This window comes from Mesitornis unicolor, unplaced genomic scaffold (assembly GCF_000695765.1).
Source record: "Mesitornis unicolor isolate BGI_N332 unplaced genomic scaffold, ASM69576v1 scaffold17653, whole genome shotgun sequence".
NCBI lineage: Eukaryota > Metazoa > Chordata > Aves > Mesitornithiformes > Mesitornithidae > Mesitornis > Mesitornis unicolor.
The window spans coordinates 1,538-27,192 of record NW_010172765.1 but is presented as its reverse complement, the minus strand read 5'-3'; the positions used below and the strand labels follow the sequence as shown (position 1 = coordinate 27,192).

Genomic DNA, 25,655 nt, shown 5'->3' with positions numbered 1-25,655 from the left:
GAGGCGCGGGGCGGGGTGGAGGGGCAGTGTCGAGGGCCAGCGCAAGGGCTAGAACTTTCAGCCGCCTCGTTAGCGCAGTAGGTAGCGCGTCAGTCTCATAATCTGAAGGTCGTGAGTTCGATCCTCACACGGGGCAAAGGCGAGTAACACTTTTATTCCTTTACGGCGGAACGAGCCTCCCCTGGCGGCTGCGGATCCCGCGCTTTTGGCTGCGACAAAAATCATTAAGCTGCGTTCTGACCCTCAGCGTTGTCGTTGCTGTCGTGATTTGCCAAGATGTTAAGAGAAGAAGGACCTGTGGCTCCTGTTTGTGGGCTCACGGGAAGAATTTCTGCAGTGGATGTTGTGCAAAAATGCAGTTTGGGAGAGGCGTTTCCACCTCCAGGTTGTCTGCAAGCCCACTTCAGCATTTGGGAACGGGAAAAGTGGTCCCACTCCCGTGATGGGCTGCAGGGCGCACGCAGGGCGCAGGGGTCCCATAGCCCTCGCATCAGGCAGGAACTGGGAGCTGCTATGAGGGCTGCAGACAGGGCACAGGACCAGCTCCTGCCTGCTGGAAACACTCTGGTTTCTGCACAGCTACAGCTGTAGCATTTTATGAACATAAGTGCATCCACATACAGCCCAAGGTGCTAGCCAAAAACTTCATGGGTTTATTTTTCTCTCTTTAAATATAGGAATAATCACATGTAAACTCCAAGAGAGTGATCAGAACAAGGCACTTTTCTACTTCTGCCTCCCAGAGAGGATCTCTGCTCGTTGCATTTTTCTCCCTTTGAAAAGGAATGATGCACGCTGCTGAGGGCTGTAACGAGATTCCCGTGGATCCCAGTGCGTTCTGTTTCTAGATGCAGAGTATGCTAACGTCATAGCCAGTGAAAATCAGCACAGACATGATGGTTTTTATTTAGATCCTCTGTCTCCTTTCTTTACCATGAAATGTACCTGCTAATATGTGTAACAACTATAGGTATCTGCAGCACCGGAGGTTCCACACAGCCTCTCTGGGCCTTGTTTTCAATGTCTGGCTCTCACTGGAAAGGATTTTTTTTTTTCCCCTCTAATTGCAAATTTCTCCGCTGCAAAGTGTAGAATCCACTTACACATTATTGATAAAATCAACATTTTAACAGTGGTTTGTTTCTTCAAGCCATGGCATTCACCAGAACAGAGTACACAAATACTGTAAGTGTAATAACTTAATGGTATAAAGCGAGTTTATTTAAGAAATAAAAATAGCATTACAGTTACCAAGAACATAATGAGGTTAAAAACAACACACATCTTTCTAGCTAGAATTTTATTTTCATATAAAAATATTTTCAAATTTCTTTATAATAAACAATCTACGATCAGTCCTTAATCACACTATACATATTCAGCATTTTGCTGATTAATAATTTGAAAGTACAGATGAGGGCCAGATCAAACCATCTCAAGGTGTCCACACTGTAGCCTGGAAAGGAGTTGGAGGGTGTTTAGTTCGGGCCCGTGAGGCGAGATCTCGTCTGAGCCGCCTGACTTCTGCCATCAGTTCCCGCTCCCGGCATGCCAGTTCTTCTCGTCTTCTGCCTAAAGACACTAAAGTGGAAGAAACTTGGGCTTAATATTGCAACTAACAGTCTTCTAGAAATACCACAAATGCTTGTTGGGAAACTGATACCCCCTGCATAGACACGCTAGGTTTTATTGGTACCACTGTATGCAAGACCTGCAAAAGCAAGCAGCAGCTGCTTGAGCCTCTTAAGTTCTTTGAAAGTGGAGCCGATGCTTTGCTACAAAAAGGTCAGATGCTGACGAGTGGCTATGGCAGGTCCATGGAGACGTGCTTCCCATGGCATAGTTTTGTATAGAAGACGTGTGTGATTTTACACTGCTTTCACTGGCCATAATGACTAGGACAGCCTAGAGAAAATTATTCCAGACTACAACTCTCAGTAAGATTTTGAAAAAAGACAGTTTTACATCTTCTCAACATTCCCAAATCATACATAACTATGAGACAGAAAAAGCACAGGTAAAAAGATCAGGTCAGAAGGAGATTAAACTGGGCTGAGATTTAACACGAGCGTTCCCACAGTGTGACACACTTCAGGCACTCCCTACCGTGCTGCCCGTGGTAGTGAAGACACTTGTTCAGGTGTGAAATTGAATACAATAATAAAGTGGTTTATTACCCACAGAACACCTACACAACGAATAATGACTCAATCGCACAATGAGGTGTTCCAGTAACGCTTCTGAAATTAAACGTGAAAGAAAGGAGGGTCCTAACTCAGAAACTTACTATGTGATGATGACTCTGATGCAGACAAATCATTCAAACAGATGTTTCCAGGCCGTGGCACTGGCTGGACTTCTACCCCTCTCTCTGTACGTCTGGCCTTTAAATCACGCAGTCTCTCTGTGAGAAAGAAGGATTCTTTGTGAATTTAAAGCGTTTAAATTTCTAGGGAATTTTTCTAGCTTGAGGTGAAACGGTTTTTCTCCAGGAAGCAAAATGGTTACAACCACTCACTCCAGCTAATGGCAAGTACAATTTGCTCAGAATTAGGAGTTGATGTTTCTAGTGTATGGGTCAAAGCTATGCATCACTGCATTTCATTTTAAGAAATTACAGCTCCACACTTGCTGTTTCATCCTATATAATTAATCTTCTGACAAATGGGCCACTAAGATCATGTGGAATATGGCCACTCGTACTCACAGTTTTAGGAGGAGACACCCATTTTAAGAATTTGTAGCTTCAAATTACTCCGTATTAAAAATATTAGTCAAATAGGGTAAAGTCTGAAAAAGTTCACCCAAAGCAATATTAATAACCTAATCTTAATATCAATCACTAATCTTGTGTGAGCCTTGCAAAGAGATGGGGGAATAGGAGAAATATCTGCACACAAGAACACACAAATGCAGAATTTGAGAAGGATGTCCTGGCCAATTCTGGAAGTACAGAAATGTTTCCTTCCTGCAAACAAACACTTGGCAAAGTCGCTTGCTGGCAGTGAGTCTGCTGCTCTTTACATTATTTGACAGAGGATTTCTGAGGGCTGTGATTTTATGATTGGTTTAAGCTGATCTAAACCTGTGCTCTTACCAGAAAATGCCATTTATATTGCTGCATCTGATCGGTATCAAACTGAGATTCCTTTCCAAGCCTGGCCTAATATATTGGTTTCATGAAATAACACTGCCAAAAGTACTTAGGTAAAGGAGTTAAGCTTAAATTTATCCCTAACATTGGACACTTTCTTGTATTCAGTTGCTGAATGCTACATGCTAAGATCCACACAGAAGAAGTGCATTATCTCTGTGCTCACCAAAACAGTCATCTTCTCTTTGCAGCTTTTCAGCCAGCTCTAACGCATCATTCATTTTGTCTTCTAAAAACTGCTTCCTGTGCTCGTCTGCAGCAGCAGCGGCCTTCTGCTCTTGTTCCAGTTGAGCTTTTTTCTGGGTAACTTCTTCCCACTGTGCAACAGAGATTTTAAATGTGTCTTCAACAGATGTGTTGCAAGGGAAGAGCAACAAGTAAAACCATCTGGATTAAACAGACTAAACTTCACCCTTAAACCAAAATATATGTTATTAACCTGACTGTTTATTTTTGAAAAATTTCTCATTCAAACACCTGGAGAAAGGTAAGAGTCTTGGGAATGAGAAGTAAGCCTGAAATATCCTTACCAATTTACTCTAGTGCTTCCAGAAACTTCCAGTCAAAACTGAAAATGAGATTCCTAACAAAATATTTCTTCAATACCTTTCAGTTTTACAGCCATGTTACAGGCAAAAAACAGTAACATTTGTGCCAGTCCCACTTAGAAAATAAATAACACAAATACCTTTTTTTCTTCTGCTTCCCTCATGGTCTTCAGCAGTTCAGCTTCCTTCACCCTGTTGTCATGCAGGAGCTTGGCGATCTCTTCATAGCGCTTCTCCCGCTCCCGATCACCACGCCTCAGCTTATGCAACGCTTGCAACCTCCAGTCAGCGTCAACGCATTTCTGCTCTGCTCTGGCTAAATTTTCTGTAGCCACCTAAGAAAACATCTTTCTTAGCAGGAATTCGATTAGTCTGTTTCAAGTACACAGCTTTACATACAGACAGGGTTAGATGAACTGAAGTGTTCTCCAGTATTGCTGTTAAATGTCCCTGCTGGTAGACTGTCCCTGCAGGTCCACTCCTCCATTTGTTACAGTGAGCTGTCTCATCTACTGGCTTTCTTCTGCTTCTTCTTCATACTTCTTATTTTTCCCCTTACTGAGGGACTTTTTTTGGTTTATTTTGTTTTGTTTTTTTCCATCTTTTGGAAAGAGGCATCAACCTTCTCCATGATTTTGAGGATTCTGCTTTCCTAGCATGGATTTCCTATGATTTATAGGTGCAATTAGCATAAGATTGATACCTGGATGCCAATACTTCCACCCACATCCATCTGCTTCCAAAAATCGAAGGCTGTTTACAAAAATTCCGACCCATATGTTTATTTCTAGACAAAATATAAATGCAGATGCCAAGCATATGGGCAGTGGGTTAGCTGCAACTATTTTTCCAACTGTGCAGTTACAAATTCTGAGCTAGAAAATCTGAACAATTCCTAATGTCAAGCTACACACATTCATTACTGTGATCTAGAAGACAGCTTCTACAGCTGAATTTCCTGCCAAGTACTACCAACTGAAAGTTCCTTTGAGGCTTACTTTTGTTTTATTACAGTTACAAATAAAACATGTTCCTTAACAGAAGGATGTCATTCTGAAAAGCACTTTTGAGTCTTATATGCCTTCTAAGTTCTGAGAAGTAAAAAAATGTTACTATTCACGGCAGGCCCAGAGAACTTCAGTATTACATAGCTGTTGGGACACTTCAGCCAGATTTTTGAAAAACCTCAAAACTTTAAACATAGCTATAATATCCAGGTATACCTCATAATCTCTTAATGTAGCTATCTAGAAACTAAATTTCTTTAGAAAATATTTTCATATTAACTTGAACTAGTTAATTACAATTAAAATACTATTAACTCATACTACTTGTATTAGTTAGTATACTAACTCCCCAAAATACACATTATGATAAATGATCTTACTATCTGAGCTTTCTGGCTTTCTTCTCTGTCTATTTCCACCAATGTCTGAACAAGATGATCTTGCAGATCCACCTGTCTTCGACGGGCATCCACCTCTTCTTTCATTTCCTTTGTAACTGCCTCTTGATCTTTGATTAGATGCTGCCAAACACACAAACGTAAATATATTTACAGAATACTGTGTCCATTTTTGAGCCACTCACTACAAAAGGACATTGATGCACTGGAGCATGTCCAGAGAAGAGCAATGAAGCTGGTGAAGGGTGTGGAGCACAAGTCTTATGAGGAGTGGCTGAGGGAGCTGTGGTTGTTTAGTCTGGAGAAAAAGAGGCTGAGGGGACACCTTATCGCCCTCTACAATTACCTGAAAAACGGTTGTAGAGAGGTGGGTGTTGGTCTCTTCTCCCAAGTAACAAGTGGTAAGATGAGAGGAAATGGCCTCAAGTTGCACCAGGGGACATTCAGATTGGATATTAGAAAAAATTTCTTTACCGAAACAGTGGTCAAGCATTGGAACAGGCTGCCCAGGGAAATGTTCAAAAACAGGCACCATCTCTGGAGGTGTTCAAAAAGTGTATACATGTGGCATTACGGGACGCGGTTTAGTGGATGTGGTGGTGGTGTGCTGAGGGTAGAACTTGATGCACTTAGAGGTCTTTTCCAACCTTAATGAGTTTGTGATTCTATTCTTGCTAAGTTACTAACCCACATTTGTAATTCTGTCTCTTTAACCTTTACTTGAATTTCATTAAACTAGTATTCGAATATATCATAGAATCATCCACACATCTCATCCTACCACGTATTGTAACTGCCCAAGAAAGTGATCGCCTCTGCTGTTTTTTCCACTTCGAATTACACTAAGCCTGAGTCACCACAGTGGTCTCCCAGGTTGATACTGATGTAACTCCATTCCCTGGATTACTTGAAGCACTAAAGCAGAACTCCAACTTAAATGAAATTCATAATGAAAATATTCTGCACTTTCTGGCACTTTTTAGCCAAAACCTCAAAGTGTTTCACAAATATAAATCATGTTTCATGGTACAGGGACTTATAATAAACACATCTGCAGCTTGAATGCAGAGGTGATTTGCCAAAGTAGTATGAATCAGCAGCAGATCCAGAAATAGTTTTAGCTCTTACCATCTTTTCCTCATGTTCCATCAGGACACATCTACTCAGTTTTCTGGAGAAGACATAAGCCCTTCCCAAGCCTGTGGGAATCTACTGAGCTGTGTCAGCGGGATACCGAAGCAAAGTTAACATTCACAGACTTCTAAGCTTGAATATAGCCCCTCGCTGATGGCAGAAAGTCAGTCAGTTTGGGGCACAGGCAGGGGAAGCCTGTCCACACAAACCCTGATGGACAATCATACATCCTCAGTTAGTTAATTGCTACCCTTCTGGCCTAAAGAGGAAGATCACTGTAGAATCAGTTCCCTTAAACAGCTGATTTTACATGTACTGGAACACAAATGAGCTTAGCCTGGTTTGTGTTATGTTGTTAGCCATGATACAGCTGGCTGCATATTTACTGAATCAAAGTTAAGACACATTTAGCCCAGTTATGCTCAGCATGGGTTATACAGAGTCTATGGCCAAAAGCTTTAAGAAGTCAAACATAAGCAGAGACATGCTTCAAAGTAAGAGTTAGCAGTCTGGATGTCCTCTTCTGCCTGCATTCCATTGGATCGGTAGGCAGGCAAGATGGGCACACGCAGCTGTGATTTCTAAACACTTAATATTTCTAAACAAAATGGACATTACTAAAGCCTTCCATTGGCAGCCTTGCTTTTCAGACATTAATTATTTATAACAATTAACTTATATTTAACTTTAAACAGCATTATTGATTAAAAACCTTTATCAGTGAATAGTGATCTTTCCAAATTATAAGTCAGTCATTTGAGAAAGGAACTGCGCATTCCCCATGAACCATCCATTCCTTTTTGCTTAATGATGTTGTTGGTAGTTAGCCTTTTTTTCATCAACTACATCAATCTGCTATACTGTTCTCTCCAGAAAATGTAGATATATCTGGATACCACAGATGAAAAGGTGGGAGTTGCTGGGATGAGGAACATGTTGTTATAGACTTATTTCTTATTTACACGTTCCTTGCTTCTCTCAACCAGCTAAATACTGCAGCAACCAAATGATACCTCTGCACAGGAGAGGAAGAAAATGGGGAGGATATGGGTATTTGTTCCCAGAAAAACAGATAACAGTGACTTCTACTAATGTTATTATCAACACAGGGTTTATTCTAAAAAAGGCATCAGAGAGGAAAAGAAAAAAAAAGTCTCCTTTTTCCTCAAAAAGTCTGGTTGAATGAACACAACTGAATCTGAGAACTGCAAAGGAAGAACCATTAAATATAAACATCTGTATAGTTCTCTAATAATTACCTGTTCAAAAAGCTGTCTTTGTGATTCAAGTTCCATCCGCCGTATTTCTACATCTTGAACAGTAGCAGCTGTTTCCTGCTCTCTCATGGATGCCTTGAGAAGAGAAACACAAGAAAATACAGTAAAGGAGAAACTCTTCTCTCTTAAAAAACAGTATCAAGAAGAATGTCCCAAACCACAAGCCACACCCTACTTCTAAATTCTAGTTACTTTTCTGTCATACCATCAATAGCAGAAAATACTGCATATCAAAAGTACAGGACAAGGTGGAAAAGAGGCACAGGGATAGCTTTGCATCCAGCCAAGCACACTAGGGGAATGTCAGGCTCGATCTAGTGCTAATAATCTCCCAGATGGAGCTTTGAATCGAATGAGGAGTCTCTGAACCCAGAAGACTGCAGAGGACAGTACACAGATAGGTAAGTGGCCACTTAGCACCTGGCAGAACTTGTGCTGAGCTGGAGATAACAAATCTTACAGTGCCCTGACTGTGGGAACAAACAGCTGCACTGTGCTCTGCAAAGTGTAGTGCTGAGACACGAGGAACGGCCCTGCAAAGACTCAATTTGTGCCCACGAGGTTCAAAAGCTTCCACTCTCAGCATCTGCATACCACAGCGCTCAAGCTAGTAACACGGGAGCAGAGCCAGCCTGGCCAGAGGCCGCCAGAGCCTCTCAATCAATGGCAGAGTTAATTTGCAATCTGGACGTATAGCCCACAGACAGCTGAGAATTCACTAGTCCTTTAAAGAGCTCACTACATTTTTCAGCACTGCCAATATACAGATGAATCCGGCTTTTCTCAGGAATTTTGCCAGTGGAACATAGCAAGTGCCAAATAAAACTGTTCAGTTAAGCATTTATCACTTAAAGCAGCCCATGTCATGCTAAATACACCCCTGGGATCACAAATCACAATATATCAACAGGAATTTTAGTTACGCATTTTTTTCCTTGTTTATTTTCATTAATAAACCTTCAAGAAAAGAATTGCTTGAGCGATACTCAGCCTTTCTCGCGATTTCATCATCAAGACGTTTCAGTTCCATTTGTTGCTGATCTTGCCTGTATTTCAGAAAACGCCTTCTCGAAGCATCTAGAAATTCTAGTTCCTTTAGTTTCAGTTCTTTTTTCACAGCAGATAGTCTTCAGGGCCAAAACAAACAGAAACAAGGGAACTTGTATATATGAAAGGTCAGTACCAAAGAGCACAGACTTACACAGAAGTTATCCATTAGTTACTATGAGCTAATCTCTAACTTCCAAACCTTAGGACAGTTGTTTTCATTCTTGTAAATGGTTCAGTTTTCATTTACAAGAAAATTAAATGCACAGACACACAGACATCCTCTAATAGCCAAGTCCCCAGTTAAGCTTTGAAGTCATGTCCTGGTTTCTGTTCTACTTTAATAATCACTAGTTTACTACTGCAATGAACCAGAACTGGAAACTAATCCTTTGAATAATTGCCAGTATCCTGCTACCTCTTTCTGCACAAAATTAGTCCTAAGTTTATTTGGAAAATACCAAACTCTTTCAAGGAACAAAGCCACAGACTCAAGAATTAAGTTTGCAAAAAAAGGCTCACTGCCCTCTTTTCAAAAACATCCCAAAACTTAACTCTGTAGGTTACGAAGAAGCACCTGTAGACCTGGTGCTTAAGGACAAGGTTTAATGGTGGACTTGGTTAATGATTGGACTTGATGATCTTAAGGGTCATCTCCACCCTAATTGATGCTGTGATTACTTTCAGTTGATCTAAAAAACTATGGAGGATGCTGAAATTCTCTTAAACTTCCACAACTACAAAATGTACAAACTAAGAGTTCAGCTCCAGTACTATCACGACCCATGGCTCAGCAGCTGATATATAAAGCAGGTCTTTTTTCTAAATCCACTAGAAATACATGAATGTGTACAGTTGCTGATAGTATAAGTAACTCTTATAACTGCAGTGTGAGTCCGCCCACAGTGCAAGTGAGAAGTCTCAGTGTTCAAACACACAGCAACTGACTGCTTAAGAGCATTCACAATCCGAAGAGATCAGACAAAAGGCCTGGAGCTGAGACAAAAATATGAAGTGACTTGGCCTCTGATCTGCTGTATTGCTTAAGGCAAGGCAGTCACACAACCCAGATCACTTCATTCCCACACCAAAATCTGACCCACCAGACCACACTGTTTTCCCACACTACAATTTATACAAATTAGTGGTTATTTCTCCTTTACTCATGGTTAAAAATGTAATAACAGGATACAGTAGCCAGGCCCCTAATGTTTCTTATATTATAATACCTCAGCCTCTGTTCTGCCAGCTTCTCTTCTTCCTCCAGTAGCATTTTTCGCCTCTGTTCTTCAGCTTCTTGAAGTAATTCATGCTTTCGATACCAGGCTTCTTCTTCTGCTTTCTGTTCCTGTGCTTTAGCTTCTAACTCATGTGTTAATTGTCTAAACAGAAGGAGATTGCATTTTAATAACTCAAGTTGAGTATCAAGAAATTACTTGATTACTTAGAAACCGATGACTGTACTAGTAAAAAATTGCTGAAATGAGATGTCATTAAAGAGTATGACATCCTCTTTATGTACTGATAAAGTGCATCAGGAAGAGTTACAATGCTGATTGTAACAGACAACAGGGCATTTCAAATTAGTGCAGATAATTTCTTCCTCACATTCTTAATGAAAAATAGTTTCTAAAAGTGCCATGGCATCATGGTGCCCACTGATTTCAAGCGTAAGCTAAGAACTGGCCCTTCATAAAGTCAGACACTAGAAGGTCAACAGATGATCACACTCTGACTTACAAGCTTTCAAGTTTGTAGCTTTCAAGCTTTTTCAAGTTTGACAACTTGCTGCCCATTATTTTCTGTGAATTACCAAACATTTTTGTTTAAGATAAGAATCCTAATTTATCTTAAAAGTGTGTCAAATCAAATAACTCAACCTTAAAGTAATCTTGAATTTTCTTGTCTCTCTTCTCAAGCATACAGATTATAACAGAAAAAGGCAACTGTGTCCACCTGTCTCTCCCAGTCTGATACAGTCTTCAACTTTCCCATTAATACCTCTCTCGTAAGTATTCAATTTCATCCTGCCTGATCCTCTCCCATTCTTGAGTTTGATAATCCACAATGAACTTGGGATATTTATTAAACACAGGGTACTGTCCTTTTGTAAGTGGTACGAAGTCATCAAGCACATGCTGTGGATGGATATCTGGTGGTGTAGCCTCCATAAGATGATAAGCTTCCTTAATCACAGCGTTAATGTCCAGGTTGTTACGATGATGAAAGAAATACTGTAAGAGACATGCTTCCATTTACATTCTACAGGAGATTAAGCAAGTTCTTTATATACCTATTTAGGAATGATTTGGCAAATTAGCAAGATCATAGGATGGTTTTAGTTGGAAGGGACATTAAAGCTTATCCAGTCCAACCCCTGCCATGGGCAGGGACGCCTCCCACCAGACCAGGCTGCTCAAAGCCCTGTCCAACCTGGCCTTGAACACTTCCAGGGAGGGGGCATCCACAGCTTCCCTGGGCAACTTGTGCCAGTGTTTCACCACCCTCACAGTAAAGAATTTCTTCCTAGTAGCTAAACTAAATCTACCCTCATCCAGTTTAAAACCATTCCCCCTCATCCTATCACTACCTGTCCTAGTAAAAAGTCCCTCCATAGCTCTCCTGCAGGACCCCTTCAGGTACTGGAAGGTCGCAATAAGGTCTCCCCAGAGCCTTCTCCAGGCTGAACAGCTCCAACTCTCTCAGCGTGTAAAAGATCTATATTCCAAAAGTTGATTTTAAAAGGGATTATTAAATTAGCCCTAGCAATTAGTGAAATATCACTGGCTCAAATGACTTGACCCAAAACTCTTCAAGTTGTAAAAGTAGGCTCTGGTTCTTCTCCTTGTCTCAAATGGCAGTTGTGTAAGGGATCTGAAAAGCTAGGTGTGAATTTAGTGTCCAACTGCCTGCACAGACATTCCTACTACTGGATAAAACCACCCTTGACCTCTGGTGCTCAAACATGAAAGTTGGAAGTTCCTCTTGAAGGACTGTTCTTCCTGTCAAAGGTCTTATTCACCACAAAAATCTTTAAATTGGTTATTATTAAACATAGCAATGATGTTGTCTGTTTGATGTCTGTCAAACTGACTGCTCACAAGCACATTTTCAAGGTGGAACCCTTTGCTTGCCTACAGAGATGTTTTCATATGAAAAAACCTCCTCCTCCCATGTAAGGCCAAACATACAGGAACCCTTCCATTTAGCTTCAGAGAATGTCAAATAATACTGCCTAATTTTGGAAATCTGAAAGCAAAATAATGAAACGACATGACAGACTGACTGTGTCTTGTCTCCACAAGCACAAGTCCATACTAGATCCCCACAAATGAGGTAGAATTTTTTTGTGGTTGATGAACTATTGACATGTACAAAATGGCTTTTAGTGGCATTAGAAACCCTATGAAAGCTTTTAAAGATCTCGTTTCATGAAACTGCAGGGAACTGCTCAATATTTAACAGATTTATTGTATATTTGTCAGGTAGCAATGATGTTGTTCAGAAACATGTAATAATATATTAATGTAGAAAAGAGACATCTCCTTCTGACCTCCATAACAACAGATACAATGTTATATACATCTCTCTAGGTGCATGTTCATATGACTGACTTAAATATGAAGATGTTTACCTCAAAATCTTCTTTTTGATTACAGTGAAGCAAGGGAGCTCTGGAACATATAATATAGGCAACAACAATCATTAGAAAGTACGATGGATGGTTGGAGAAGATATTGTCAAAGACTTTCAGCCATTCTTCTCTTGTTAGAACTTCAGAGAACAACGTTTCTAGAAGAGGCCAAGCATAAGCCTACATTATTTGGGAAAATAGACAAAATAATCCGTTAGTACAATTTTATCATTCCTTTTAAAGAAGTAATGTGAATTTTTCTTGCCTTACTCCAAGAATCTATTGATTTATGAAAGAAACGGGAACTAAACCAGAATATTCAAAGATAAAGTTTTATCACCTATTAGAAACATTCTAAGTTAATATGGAGTGAGTATAAATTTCTTATTTCACTGGATGTCTAAATCTTCTATTTAGATTTGTGAAGTTAAAATAATCCCTAATGGTAAACAGGGATTACAAAATTACTTCAAGACAATTTTGTCCACTTTAAAAAAAGTACATTTATGATTTTATAAGCAGATTTTCAAGCAATGTGGACTTGAAAGCAAAGGACTTCTAAGAACTACAGTAGCATGTATGTGAAGTTTATGATCACGAAAAAAGAAAACCTGCAGGAAAGCAATGATGTATTCTTTACACTCCCATATCATTCAATGTTATTTAATGAAAACTCCCTCCAAAAAGCATTATTTCAAAATAGACTAGTGCACTATAATTCACTGCAGTGACATTTGATATACAAAAGTTGGCTAGAATATTACCTGTGCAGTCACATTGTATTTTATTAAATGCTGAAGTAGTTCTTTGTCATGATGTGCCAAGACATTTTCCATCATACTAAGGATGTTAACTGGAGGATTGGGAAAATACTCAAACCAGTGTTGACAAAAATTAACTGAAAGAGAAAAAAAAGCCCAACACAATCCACTGTAATCCAGAGTGATAGACCCTTGACAACTTTAATATTTGGTTGTAAAGGCTATGAATTTAAGAGGTAGTTTTAGGCAGCAAAACCTATTTAAGTTACTTGCATCTCTCCTCTTTGCTAGCATTTACTCCTAAACCATTCCCACAGTACACTGCTCCTCCAGCTGCACTGGCATGAGCGTTTGTGTCAGTACCCTGTGAACCAGACTAGGGAACTAATCTAGCTCAAAAATAAAAAGAGAAAAAGTCTGTGTGCTGTGGGACTAAGTGGTTGGAGGCAGACGGGAGCACTTAAACCGGTATTTCTGTCTCATGAAACCACAGCCTAGACCAAGTCATTTTTAACATACTAAGAATAATTTCCGTAAACTTGGATACTTATTCACTAACAGCATGTGTTTGCAAAGCGGGTATGTATGCTTGGCAGCACGTATCTTCTGCAGCCTTAGCAGCAGCTGCAACAACTAATTTAAGGGTAAAACACTTCAATTTAGAATGTTTCTTTAGAAGACAGCCCTAGTCAGCTTTAGCCAAATGCCTAATTTTGAGTTACCACATGCTTAGGACAACGAAACACAGTAAAACTTTAGAAGAGATCATTCCCTTTTGACTGGAGGTGGGCGAGGGGGTGGAGTGGGTGTGTGTGACTACTTTTCCCATATCTCAGAGATTTTAGTTATTATATAATTATGCTAGATACATTTGTTTTTACTTATTAAATTTTACAAATATTGCTACCTTTTTGCTAGAAAGGCAAAAGGCCTTTGCAAAAGGCAGTCTAATAACTTGTTTTTATTTACAAACAGTTCTTTGTTTTAAGCATACAGTTGTTACATATTAATTCCTGGCAACACCATTACAAGAGAGCCTGATGACCTCTTGGGAAATACCTCATTAATTTCATCAGGAAAAGCTCTTTTGCATGGGAAAGCTTAAACATGTTGCAGCATATTTGAGTTTTTAAAATAATTGCTCACCGACTACTGTAGCAACAACTTCAAAGCAGATCAACTGGTTGTTCTGGAATAATTTTACAAATGGGAATGCTAGCAAAGGAATATAAGGTGTCTCAGCAAAGATGGCAGACCAGTGAGCTAAAGCTGATAAGGTCCTATAAACAAAGGCAAACAAGGGTGTAGAAAACATCGATCCAAAACCAAACAAAAATATAATATTTCCATTTTAGAACCACAACATATAAGGATTGTAAACTTCAAGATAGATGGATTATACAAATTATAAAAATAAAATTACATGAGGGCAGTACTATTTCATTTTAGAATTTTCCTTACAGCTGATTCCACCTATTGAATACATTTCAGATCACCATATGAAAATAAAAATCGGTAATATTTAAATAAATATATATTTTACCTCTGTAAAACTCTCAGCAGTTTCCTACTTTTGATGGGATACTCATTTTGAATATTCACAAATGCACTGTGGGTACCCTTATCTATTAGGCTACTGAAGGCTAAGTGGTTTTCAGGAAGTCGCAGTAAAGAACGCCAAACAAACATCCTGCAATTGAAATGCAAACCCAGTCAAGCAACTTCTCTTTCATAGGCCAGTAAACACAAGCAATTTTATTTTGTGCAAGCATGAACACGCACACAAACGTACCTGTACTTTGCTGGATATTCTCCAAATCCTTTCAACAAGGCCTGCAGCCGTTTCTTGTTTAATCCACCTGGCAATTCATTCTACGAAACAGAGGATCAACAATAAATGTAAGGATTTCTCTTTCATAATCTCCTTCCTTGCAGTCTAATTGATGGTGATAGCTAAATACTGAAATTCCTAACATAATATTAAAAAATATATAACGTGTACTGCTATCTGTTACATAATCCTAGATAATTCAACACCACCATTTAAAAAAATCATTCATCTACTGAACTCAAAGAACAGCTGTCATTGATTTCAGTCAGAAGCAAATCAAACCAGAACTGACTAGACTATATATAATTAAATGATGGATATAGCCAAGCCATAAAGAATATTGACATAAGGAATAGATCATAATGTAATGAATGTTACACGAGTCTATATATAGAGGTATGTGTATGTATATGTGTGCATATATACATATGAAATGCAAGATAAAGAGAGAGAAGATGGCACAGTGATGACAGAATGGAAATGAATGTAACAATAATGCATCTTCTAAATAATTAATAAAAAATTAAATGGTTTCTAGGCAGATATTTTAGAGGTGCCAGTTTGCTAGCAGAGAAGCAGATCCGATCTTGCAAATATCCAAACGTGTCACAGCTTACTTGAACAACTTCAAAAGTACCCCAAGCTGACCTGAGGCAGCTCTGGCTGTCTCACATAATACTGGAGTACAGGCTAAACAGAGAGAAGAAATTGTACTAAAACTCCCTCAATCTCCTCTCTGCTCAAACATCCAAGTGAATCAGTGCCTGAACTTATTCTTTAAAGTAAGTGGCTACGTATTTTTGGCAATGAAATTTAAATGCTGCAGACTGGAGAACAAAATATTTGTAACTTCTTCCTACCTCTTTATTTTCAAGTGAGGTGTTCACTTGCAGCTTTAGCAATCTGGTTTGAATTTTGTTTCCTTTAGGTTTCGAAGGCCACTCTGACCCTCTTGGAGTCACTCTCATTGTCAGTTTATTTGCCTCTGACGTGCACTTGGACCGATCTTCTACTACTTGGAACACGGGTGGTGGAGGCTAATATTAAGTGAGAATACCTTGGTTAACAGCTTGTAAAACAGATTAATTAACACTGTTATTTGATGTTTATTCTACTTGATATGCCATATTTGTGTGGCCACAGCAAGAAGAATAGAGACACATTTATACCGTAAATAAATAGATAAGGACTGTATACTCCTGCAAAAGTATGCCAGTGAATAAAACTGATGAATAAACTAGAAAGACTGTGAGGTCTATGTAGCTTCCAAACCGACTAAAACTTCATGTTATTTCTTTGGTTAGCAAACACTAAAATATAATTGGGATAGGATAAAAGTGTATCCTTTACTGTTCAGTTTATTTACTTCAGTGTGTTTCTCAATGTCACTAAAATACTTTGCATTTCTATAGCACCAGTTAAAAATAATACAAGAGACCTTTACAAACTTTAATTAGTCTTCAGTGTCAGGGAAGTATTAATTCAGTGTTGGAGATTGGGAAAGCAAGTGGCTATCCCAGTTCATGTCAAACCGGCACCAAAAGTGCAAATGGAATGCATGTGTGACATCTTTACACATCCTTCCTCAGCTCCAACTCCGTCATTATGCAAAGCTTGTTACTGTTTACTTCAAAGACATGGTGATTAAAGATACATGGAATTCTGGCTTTAGAAACCTGACTCTTATTAATAAATTACTTTAATAAAATGAGAACTGGTATTTAGAATGTTTGTTGTTTAGGAAGGATTAGGAGTATGATTGTGCCATAATGATGGATGCTGGTATCCAGTAACACGGTAAGGTGAACAATATTACAGCAACAAAAACACCATTCATGCCTGCAGTTTAAGAGAGCATCAGTTGCAAAACATTTCCTACAGGAAACGGAACAGAAGCAGCACAATTATGCAGTTTTCATCACCCCCAAAATGATATTACAAAGAAAAATTGGTCCATACAAATTGCCATAGAAAGAAATACCATCTCGCCCTCCTCCCAGCACCAGAAACACAGTGATATGTACACTTTAAAAATATCCTACTGTCTGATAGGCTGGAGTAACTATGAAGTGAACTCTACAAACCACCTCTTTATTTGTAGTGTTAAATATGGCACTCCAACACATCTGCAAACTACTGCTGATACAAAAGCTATGTAGACAAGTACCAACCTTAATGGGACTTACTGCTGTTTTAAGAAACATAAAACACTCTACCTTATTTACATCTTGAGTCAGAGCTTGGACACTGTATAAATTAAGGCTACCATTTTCCATTACTGATGCAACATATCGTCCGTTGGGGCTAATCACTGCCGTACTAATTCCCTCTTCATGACTCCCAATGTCAAAAAGAAGTTTGCAAGTCTCTATATTGATAAATCTCATAATATTATCTTGACTTAACACTCCAAGAACCTGTAAGTTAAAAAGATTCATCGATTAATACTGTCAGTGTTAAACAAAGAGGAATATCGAATTGAGCAATGACATTTCATTAAGCTAAAAGAGCAATTGAGCAAACATTTAGCACAGTAACTTTCCTTTTTTATGGTATGAGCCCGTATCCCCACAGTCCTCCAAATGCCCTCAAAGTATATGTGTTGAATCAACTACCAAATGCTCCAGCCTTAAGCTTTGTGAAAACACTGACCTGATTGGAGCCCCCATCAAAGCTGTCAGGGAGGAATTCCAGATGACGGACAGCTCGTACTTTTGCAGGCATCTGGATTATTCTTATCAATTGTTTTGATTCTAAAGACCACAAATGAAGGTGATTTGATTTTCCACCAGCTACAAAAATCCGGCCATCTCTGGATCACAGATGAGGCAAAGTTTCCATCAGAATACTATAATTTAAGTTAGTATTAGCTAAAAAGAGAGAGATTGTACACGTCCTTCTATGCCTTCAAATCACTTTTGAATCTGTCATTATTCCTGTCCTACTCTCCTGAAATAATAAAATAGCTCCTAAATAGTAAAACTTGCTTTTGTAAAGGACAGTTTCAAACTTATTTTAGTGGTCATTAAAAATCATCTTGTTTTATTTCAACTGCTATGGGACTGTAATAAAAACTGCTATGGATCCTTGCTGTGAAAGTATCAGCCACAGCAGACTTTAAAAGCTTATCGTAGTATATAGCTCAATACTTCCATAAAGCATTACCAATAAGGAAAGAAAATCTGTTTTAGAACTACATTTTTTGTAATCTAGAATTCAGAATGTTTAAAGCAGTAATTTACCTGGTAACTGCAAAGACCTTATAAAGTAATACAGAACCTTCTACAGGAGTTGGCAACTGGTATTTACAGTGAAGAGTATCAAATTCCCATGCAAAAACAGAATTATCTTTGAAACAGCTGAGGATGGTGTTACTCAGTGGAAGAAAAAAAACCTGTAAGAAGATGGAAAAGAAAAAAAATGGAATATGTTGTCAAGGAAGTACCATTTAAATTTGACCAAAGTGCATGGCAGAATAAAATACAGTAAGAAACCATGACAGTATGGGTATTACTATAACTGCACAATGCAGCTGCAAGGCTTAGATCCCACAGGCAGGGTCCCCTTCCCCTGTTACAGTCTAGGCAGGCCCGCTCTCCCTTGTGCTGGTTCAGAACTTGTACCCTTTGCTAAGCCAGTTTAACTAACCAAAATGACACAAATCTCCATCTGTGTTATTTTTATGACTGTTAAACTGTCTTGTGGAGGTTTCTCATGAGCGTCAGAGAGGGTGTAATATAAATGATGGGAACATGAACCCAGGAGCAGCAGGGGATGAGAGACATAAGCCAGAACTGCTCACTAAGCACTGCTTGTTGCATCTTCTACAAATCAGCTTCAGCATTCAAATAGTACCAAGAGCCTCTAGGTGCATTCTATGAAGCATTCAGCTTTAGGCTCCTTAGATTTACGTACAACTATTAAAAGTAAAAAATACTGTACAGAGTTTAGCAGTGTATTCTCTAACTATGAAATAGAGATTTTACTGTGAGGATGAATGATGATAAAACAAAAAAAGCTGTAAATACATTTTTTCAATTAGTCTAAACATGCTTATTGCTTATGTGCAATCCCTTGCAACAAGCAAAAAAAAAAAAGGACTATTTACATTTTTGAATGTCATCAGATACATTCTTGCTTAATGACCAATAATGGGTTTAGATCAGAGGTTCTGTTTTGGCAGCTGCACATGCAGCATCAGCAAATTCCCTGTACCTATAATTTTGAAGGTTAAATTGAAAATGTCTTCTGGTATCCGAGCACTGAGGGACTACCGGAAGGACTCACTGGCTGAGACTAACAGTCAGTGCTATGAAGTTCAGAGTTTTGGTCTGAATGGTCTCTGGGAGCCTTGAAAATCTATAAATCTGGATACATGGGATAGGATTCATCTTGCTGAATACTAGTGACCAAAAGTTGGATTTTCAGGCTAAATTACTCACTTGACAGTGAGCAAAAGTTACCTGTGAGGAAAGAGTCACCTCACCTACCAGAGTCATTTATCTCCAGACAGACTAAGCTGCCTGTCCTCCTTCAGGGACCCTGACAAAGTCTGGACAATGAATTGAGAGCAGATGCCTATCATGCAGAGGGATGAAGTTTAAATTTTGGTAAACTGCAATACTGAACAGTTCCTCATTTCCTTTCCCCTACAAAAATACCACAAGATGGTCACAAGCAGCTGTTGAATAAGCAGTGGTGCTTTGAAAATGGTCGCCATAGATGTCTTCTCTTAGCTTTTCTTTCTCATTTTTCTCACCCGCTATTCTTACAGAATGCAACTCAGTCTCTGTCTTTTTAAATTAGCTTTGCCCATACCAGCTTAACAGAAGATGTATGTTGGAGTGCAACTGGTCTTAAGGTAAAGAGGCACCAAAAAGTACACCACAGAGATTGGTGTGACACTGCTTTGCTGGCTCAGACAGCAAGCAAGAATCCAACTTTGTACAGTGAGCGTCAGGGCTGCAGACTAACAATAAATCTGATCTTTAAAAAAGCACTTCTCTGTATGTCTTAAATCATGGCCTGGGAGTAAGCATCATTATCTCTATTCTAAAGACAGGAAAATGAAATCCAGATAAATTGGATTATTTGCATAATGTCCCATCAAAAATGGTAGAACCAAACCAAACCAAAAGTGCAGGCTCTTGATTCCCAAACAGTGATTCATTCATTCAACCACAGTCATTATTATTTCGACTTAAAGTCTTTTTTCCATACTGTAACATCCTGATCCTACCAAATTCCAAGAGCCATTTATCAAGAAGCCCCTACACATGGCCTATGCAAAGAAATATACTGAGCAGTAGAAAAATCTTGTCCACTAAAGAAACGCAGCCACCATTGGAGGGATAAGGTGATAATTATTTTAGTAACATGCACCAGTTTTAATAAAAACAAACAAACAAAACTTTATACATGCTCTTCCACTGTAATTGCTGGGTCACTCTTTCAGGCTGACAAAACATCTGCCTGACCTAGAATACAGTGAAGACACTTAAATGAATAGCCTTGTTCTCTGCAAAATCAGCACAGTTTTTTAGTGACCAACCTGATGAGAACTTCGGTTTGAAGTGGTGGTAGGGAGACTACTCGCTGCAGGGCAGCACGTGTGTAAGCAATGCTCAGTCATTGCGCTAGTACTTTCTGTAGTACTTATGCCCAAATTTGACATGTGGTGGCGCAGGCAGACCTGTTTAAAGCAGCATAACTCTCAGTCTATTTAAACCATGCTTTGACACAAACGAGTCATCCTTCTCATCCCATCTTGTTCCAGTATAAGTGTCTGCGCAGCAAACTAAAGCAAAGAAACCACTATGCTGAGAAGCAGCAATTTCTTTTTGCTGAGTTACTTTTCAGCTTTGTTTGTTCCCACATTCAGTGCTCAGCATGCTTAGGAAGAACAGCTTTGGAATAAGCAGCTGCATGAGGTAGGTGGTGGTGATTGTTTGAAGTTACCATTATGACACCAAAACTGTTTTTTTAACACCACCTTTAAATCCCAGAATTGTTCAGATTGGAATCAATCTCTAGAGGTCCTGAGTCCACCTCCAGGTCAAAGCAGGCTCGATCTAGAAGATGGCTCCAATTTCCAGGAAAAATTGGGTTAGTCAAGATCATATCCAAACAAGTTCTGAGTATCTCTAAAGATGAAGGCTCCTTGGAAGTTCCCAGCAGGTCTCTGCAACTACTGAGTCATGATTCCAGTTGTCTGGGTGATGTGGTATGAGGACAGTTGAGGAGATATGCCCAAAGAATATAGAAAACATTCAGATGTATTTAAAAAAATATTTTAAAGTACTGGAATTTTAACATATGGTGTTGCTCCTACTGAGGTATGCTTGGTCATCCTTCAGCAATTGCTCTTTACTCACCTTCTGTATACCCACAGACTGACGAACATTCAGCTTTCTTTTTCTTTCAAAGGTGTCCAAGTCCCATAGTTGTGCTGTGTCAGTGGATGTCGTGATGGCGTACCTGCCTGAGCCATGGACAGAGATGGAAGACACCGAAGAATCATGTCCCCTCATCCAACTAACTAGCTCCTTGGTTTCTGCAGGTGTTGATGAAAAAAAAATGAAAAGGCTATTAATGCCGTTTGAAGTGAAACAACTACTACTTTACTTTGGCAACACAGTCTACTGAAAGAGACTTTTAAGCATAACTAGTATATGATCATTTACCATCACAGCTCAACAGGTAAGAAACAAAGGTATCAGTCTTCATGTAATTATTATACCTTAGAGAAACGCAACCATCTCCTCTTCTCCAAGTAACAGATTTCATAAGTTCTTCTCAGTTCTACACAGAAAGCCAACTTGCACAAACTCGTTTAATTTAGCCTAGGAATCAATCTTAAAAAGTAACGAACACTGTGATCAGGTAAGTTCAGCATGCCTCGCAGGCGGATTATCTGATGTGAACAACGGCAGTAATCTCTAGAAGCTGAGACTGAATGTTCTAGTTAGAATTCTCCACCTGTTTTTACTTGTGGACAATATGTATGAATGATTACTCAGCTATTTACACATGCAAGGAAGAAAGGCTTAATGACAACGGGCTGTGACTATAGAAAGGCACAGTCAGAAAGCAACACCTCATTAATTCTTTTAGAGTCCAAAACATTTTTAAGCTGTGTACTGCACACTAGGGAAATGGTTCCTCTGACTACAGTCTCCCACTTGTGACTGCATGACCACTAATCTTCCCTCAGTAACCAATCTGTATTTGTGGCAACTGCACTATTTACGTTGGGCAGTTTGCCCGCCAGCCCACGGGGTGGTTCCAGCTGACCTACTGCTGTGGCATCAAAGCCGGGAAATGGCTATAAAGCAGCTCATAAAGCCCACAGTCAAACTTTCTGCTGTGCTTACAGTCAATTGAGTGCTTAAAGTTGTTGTTACATGGGAGGATGACATGGGATTACAGAGCAGGTGATGGAGCCCACCAATTAAGTATTATCTAACACATCTCCAAGGACAGTTGACCCAATACTGACTTATATGAAGAGCATTTGTATTTTACAACATTCTTTGTTATGACTTGGTATCTGTAGACAGCACCATATAAACATGCAGGACTTTGTGGAATAATTAAGAAGATTTATTTAAGCACACCCAAAATCTAAGTTTGGTATTACTGTGGTTGAACAGAGGAGAAAAAGCAGATTCCAGACCTTAACTATGACTCTTCCTCTATTTTGGGAAAAAGTGTGTTACATTAAAATCTTCACTAATAATACCAAACCCTCAAATTGCAGGTGAATGATTTCTACAGCTTTTAAAAAAAGATTTAAATCCACATGATGAAAGACATTGCAACTGTCAGTTCTTTTAGTGGGTATTGTCATTTTGTTAAAATATTTTGCTGTATAGTTAACAGCTGATTCGGTGGCAAACTGACAAACTCGTGACTGATTTTGGTTTGATTTACACACAGCACATCATTCTAAGCAAACTTACAGAACTGCTTTTAAAAAAGTAGCATATGTAATTGTGATCCTGTGCTAGACTCCACTTAAACAAACACCTGTGTGACTCAGTGGGAACAAGAAACTGTGACAAAGCAAAGGATTCATTTACCCACAGGACTATAACCCACATGTGTCCAAACTGTGGGTTTTGGGGTTGGTTTTTTTGTTGGTTTTGTTTTGTTTTGGGGGGTGTTTGGTTGGGCTTTTTTGTTTCTTTGTTTGTTTTCTTTTGGAAGAACAGATTGCATGAAATACATAGGATTTCCATCAAAAAACTTATTAAAAATTGAGATTGAAACTAAAAATATAGGTTTTTATAACAATCCAGATAATAAGCCTTTAAATTTCTCCTTACCTGTATCAAAGCACTTAACAGAATAATCTGCCAAAGCCACAAGGAATTCTGTCTTTCTGCGAAGATTAAATGCCAAAGCAGTGCAAGCCTGCATTGTTCGCTGAACAAGGTTGAACCTATTTAAAAATAAATACACATTCTCATTGTGCTTCAAAGCTGTGGCTCATAATGTCAAGTGAAGTAATAACTTAATCAGTTTCAATACATTTCACTGAGAGAAAAAAAAGTAACTTGAAAGGAGCAATTAAATCATATCTAAATATAATAAATCTAAAACTCAGTGCTAATATTTTAAAATTCAGTAGTGTAAAATTAAAAAGACTTATTAATGTATTTCTGCAAATACATTTCTGAGGGGTGACCTCATTAACATTTATAAACTTGTAAAGGGCAGGTGTCAGGAGGAAGGAGCCAGGCTCTTCTCTCTGATGTCCAATGACAGGACAAGGGGCAATGGGAGCAAACTGGAGCATAGGAAGTTCCATGTGAACACAAGAAAAAGCTTTTTTACTGTAAGGGTAACAGAGCACTGGACCAGGCTGCCCAGAGAGGTTGTGGAGTCTCCTTCTCTGGAGACATTCAAGACCCACCTGCATGCGTTCCTGTGTAACCTGGTCTGGGTGATCCTGCTCTGGCAGGGGGGTTGGACTGGATGATCTTTCGAGGTCCCTTCCAACTCCTAACATTCTGTGATTCTGTGTGACTCTGTGAATACTAGGTCTAGTTTAGGTCTAATACTAGGTTTAGTTTATCATGTTATTAATTGATTGGTATCGTCCAAAGAATAACTTCTTGTGGTAGTATTTAATCAGCTAAGTTTGATTAAATTGTTTCTTGTTCAGTTTAGAGTTACAAACTTCCGATCTTTTGAGAGTTGCTATAGTAATAAAATAATATTTAGGGAGCTTACTTGATACACTAGTTTGTAGTTTTAGCTCTGAGCAAACTGCTGCCTATTTCCACAACCATGGAAAACTGAGGGTTAAAACCAGAACTGTGGCATGCTGTCCAGGCAAGTTCCAGACCCCTGAATGTTACAGATGACAAGAAAATTAAAATGCCATGACTGAAGAATTCTTACCTGTTTCCATTCAAGTCAAAAACATATATATTCCCTTGGTGGTCTCCAGCGAGTAGAGAATCTCCAGAACTGTCAAAAGCCACATTCAGAAAACGTATTGTCTTTGAATGGTATCCTTTGACACTATGAATTATGTTTACTATAAGTCTGTGAAGAAAGCAAGCAGAACAACTATGCTTAAAATCACTTTATTAGCATGTATTTCTCCAAGAGCTAGGATTAAAATGTTCCTAACTTATGGCTTTACAATTCTAATCATTCATAGTGTTCCATGAAAAATATTCATCCTTGAAAAACACATATTTCAAATATAATCATAGAATCACAGACTCATAGAATGGTTTAGGTTGGAAGGGACCTTAAAGATCATCCAGTCCAACCCCCCTGCCATGGACAGGGACACCTCCCAGTAGACCAGGTTGCTCAAAGCCCCATCCAACCTGGCCTTGAGCCACTCACTATGTTAGAAGGCTGTTAGAAAACATGTAAAGTAGATGGAGGAAATCCACCAATCATGATTTTTTTATGTGGCTCCTAGTTACTCAATTTTCATTTACACTATTAGTACATAACACTAACATATATGCTGATGTATCATCTACCACTGTGTATTTAAAAGCCTCATTCAGCACTCAGCAAAGAATGGGCTCTTCATTACCACTGTAACGAAATGCACTAGAAAACTAAGAAGCTATGAATTACTGCAAGAAACCACTTGGATTAGACTGGGGTCATGGGAAAGCCAGTTTTAATACTACTTATCTCCAGAATTTTGAAAAGCACGAAGCAAGTGCTGAGATATTCATATATCACCTGAGATATTATGGCACAAAAGTTGCTGGTTTTTCACATCTATCCTTGTACCATGCTGTCAGTATAAAATGGAACTGGGTGCAGAACCAAAGCCCATGTGCAGAATAAACCACAAGAAGTTTTTTCCAGGAAGCAGGACATGAAGAATTGGCAGACTTGCCACATGTGGATTTCTTGGATAACACTGGACCAACCAATTATTTTCTAACATCTGCTGGATGTAAAATTAAGAGTCTAAAATTGTACAGGATATTGACAGGCTGACTAAATGCTGCAGGGCACCTGTGAAAGACTGTGACCATTACTACGTAAGATGCTGATAGCTAACCAAGACACCAATTGCCAAGTAAGCAGACAAAGCAACCCAGCACTGTTGGGATATATGCAAAGTGTAAGTAAATATCAGAAGGTCATGCAGCCATGGTAAAGACTAGAGACTAAACTGATTTTACCTCATCATGCTAAGCCCATACTTCTCAGCAATAAAAGGGAAGGGCCATAAAAATAAAATTAGAAAAAATATTAAGCTAATTTGTTAAATTAAAATTTAAATCTAGTGATGCTAGGATCTTTAGGGTTATAAAAAGACACAAGGTATGATCTCTGATTCTAAAAACACCCTGAAATGTGAGTACTTATCAGT

The 25,655-nt window shown here is 38.9% G+C and overlaps 1 protein-coding gene and 1 non-coding gene across 2 annotated transcripts; one reads left to right on the top strand and one right to left on the bottom strand.

Annotated features, from left to right (window-relative positions):
- The first annotated feature begins 63 nt into the window (after positions 1-63).
- TRNAM-CAU lies at positions 64-136 on the top strand. Its single transcript has one exon. It is a non-coding gene; the product is annotated as a tRNA-Met (tRNA).
- A 1,299-nt stretch (positions 137-1,435) lies between these two features.
- TBC1D31 (TBC1 domain family, member 31) lies at positions 1,436-24,412 on the bottom strand (the record flags this gene model as incomplete). Its single annotated transcript, XM_010180517.1, is given in 22 exon segments — positions 1,436-1,581; positions 2,288-2,404; positions 3,321-3,471; positions 3,843-4,037; positions 5,090-5,230; positions 7,501-7,593; positions 8,510-8,645; positions 9,795-9,947; positions 10,567-10,799; positions 12,200-12,379; positions 12,964-13,097; positions 14,107-14,240; positions 14,504-14,650; positions 14,753-14,832; positions 15,652-15,828; positions 17,008-17,208; positions 17,444-17,603; positions 18,034-18,185; positions 21,166-21,344; positions 23,119-23,234; positions 24,200-24,365; positions 24,368-24,412. Coding segments are annotated over 22 exon segments (3,236 nt in total), but the record flags the coding sequence as incomplete, so codon positions are not given.
- Between the last annotated feature and the right edge of the window lie 1,243 nt (positions 24,413-25,655).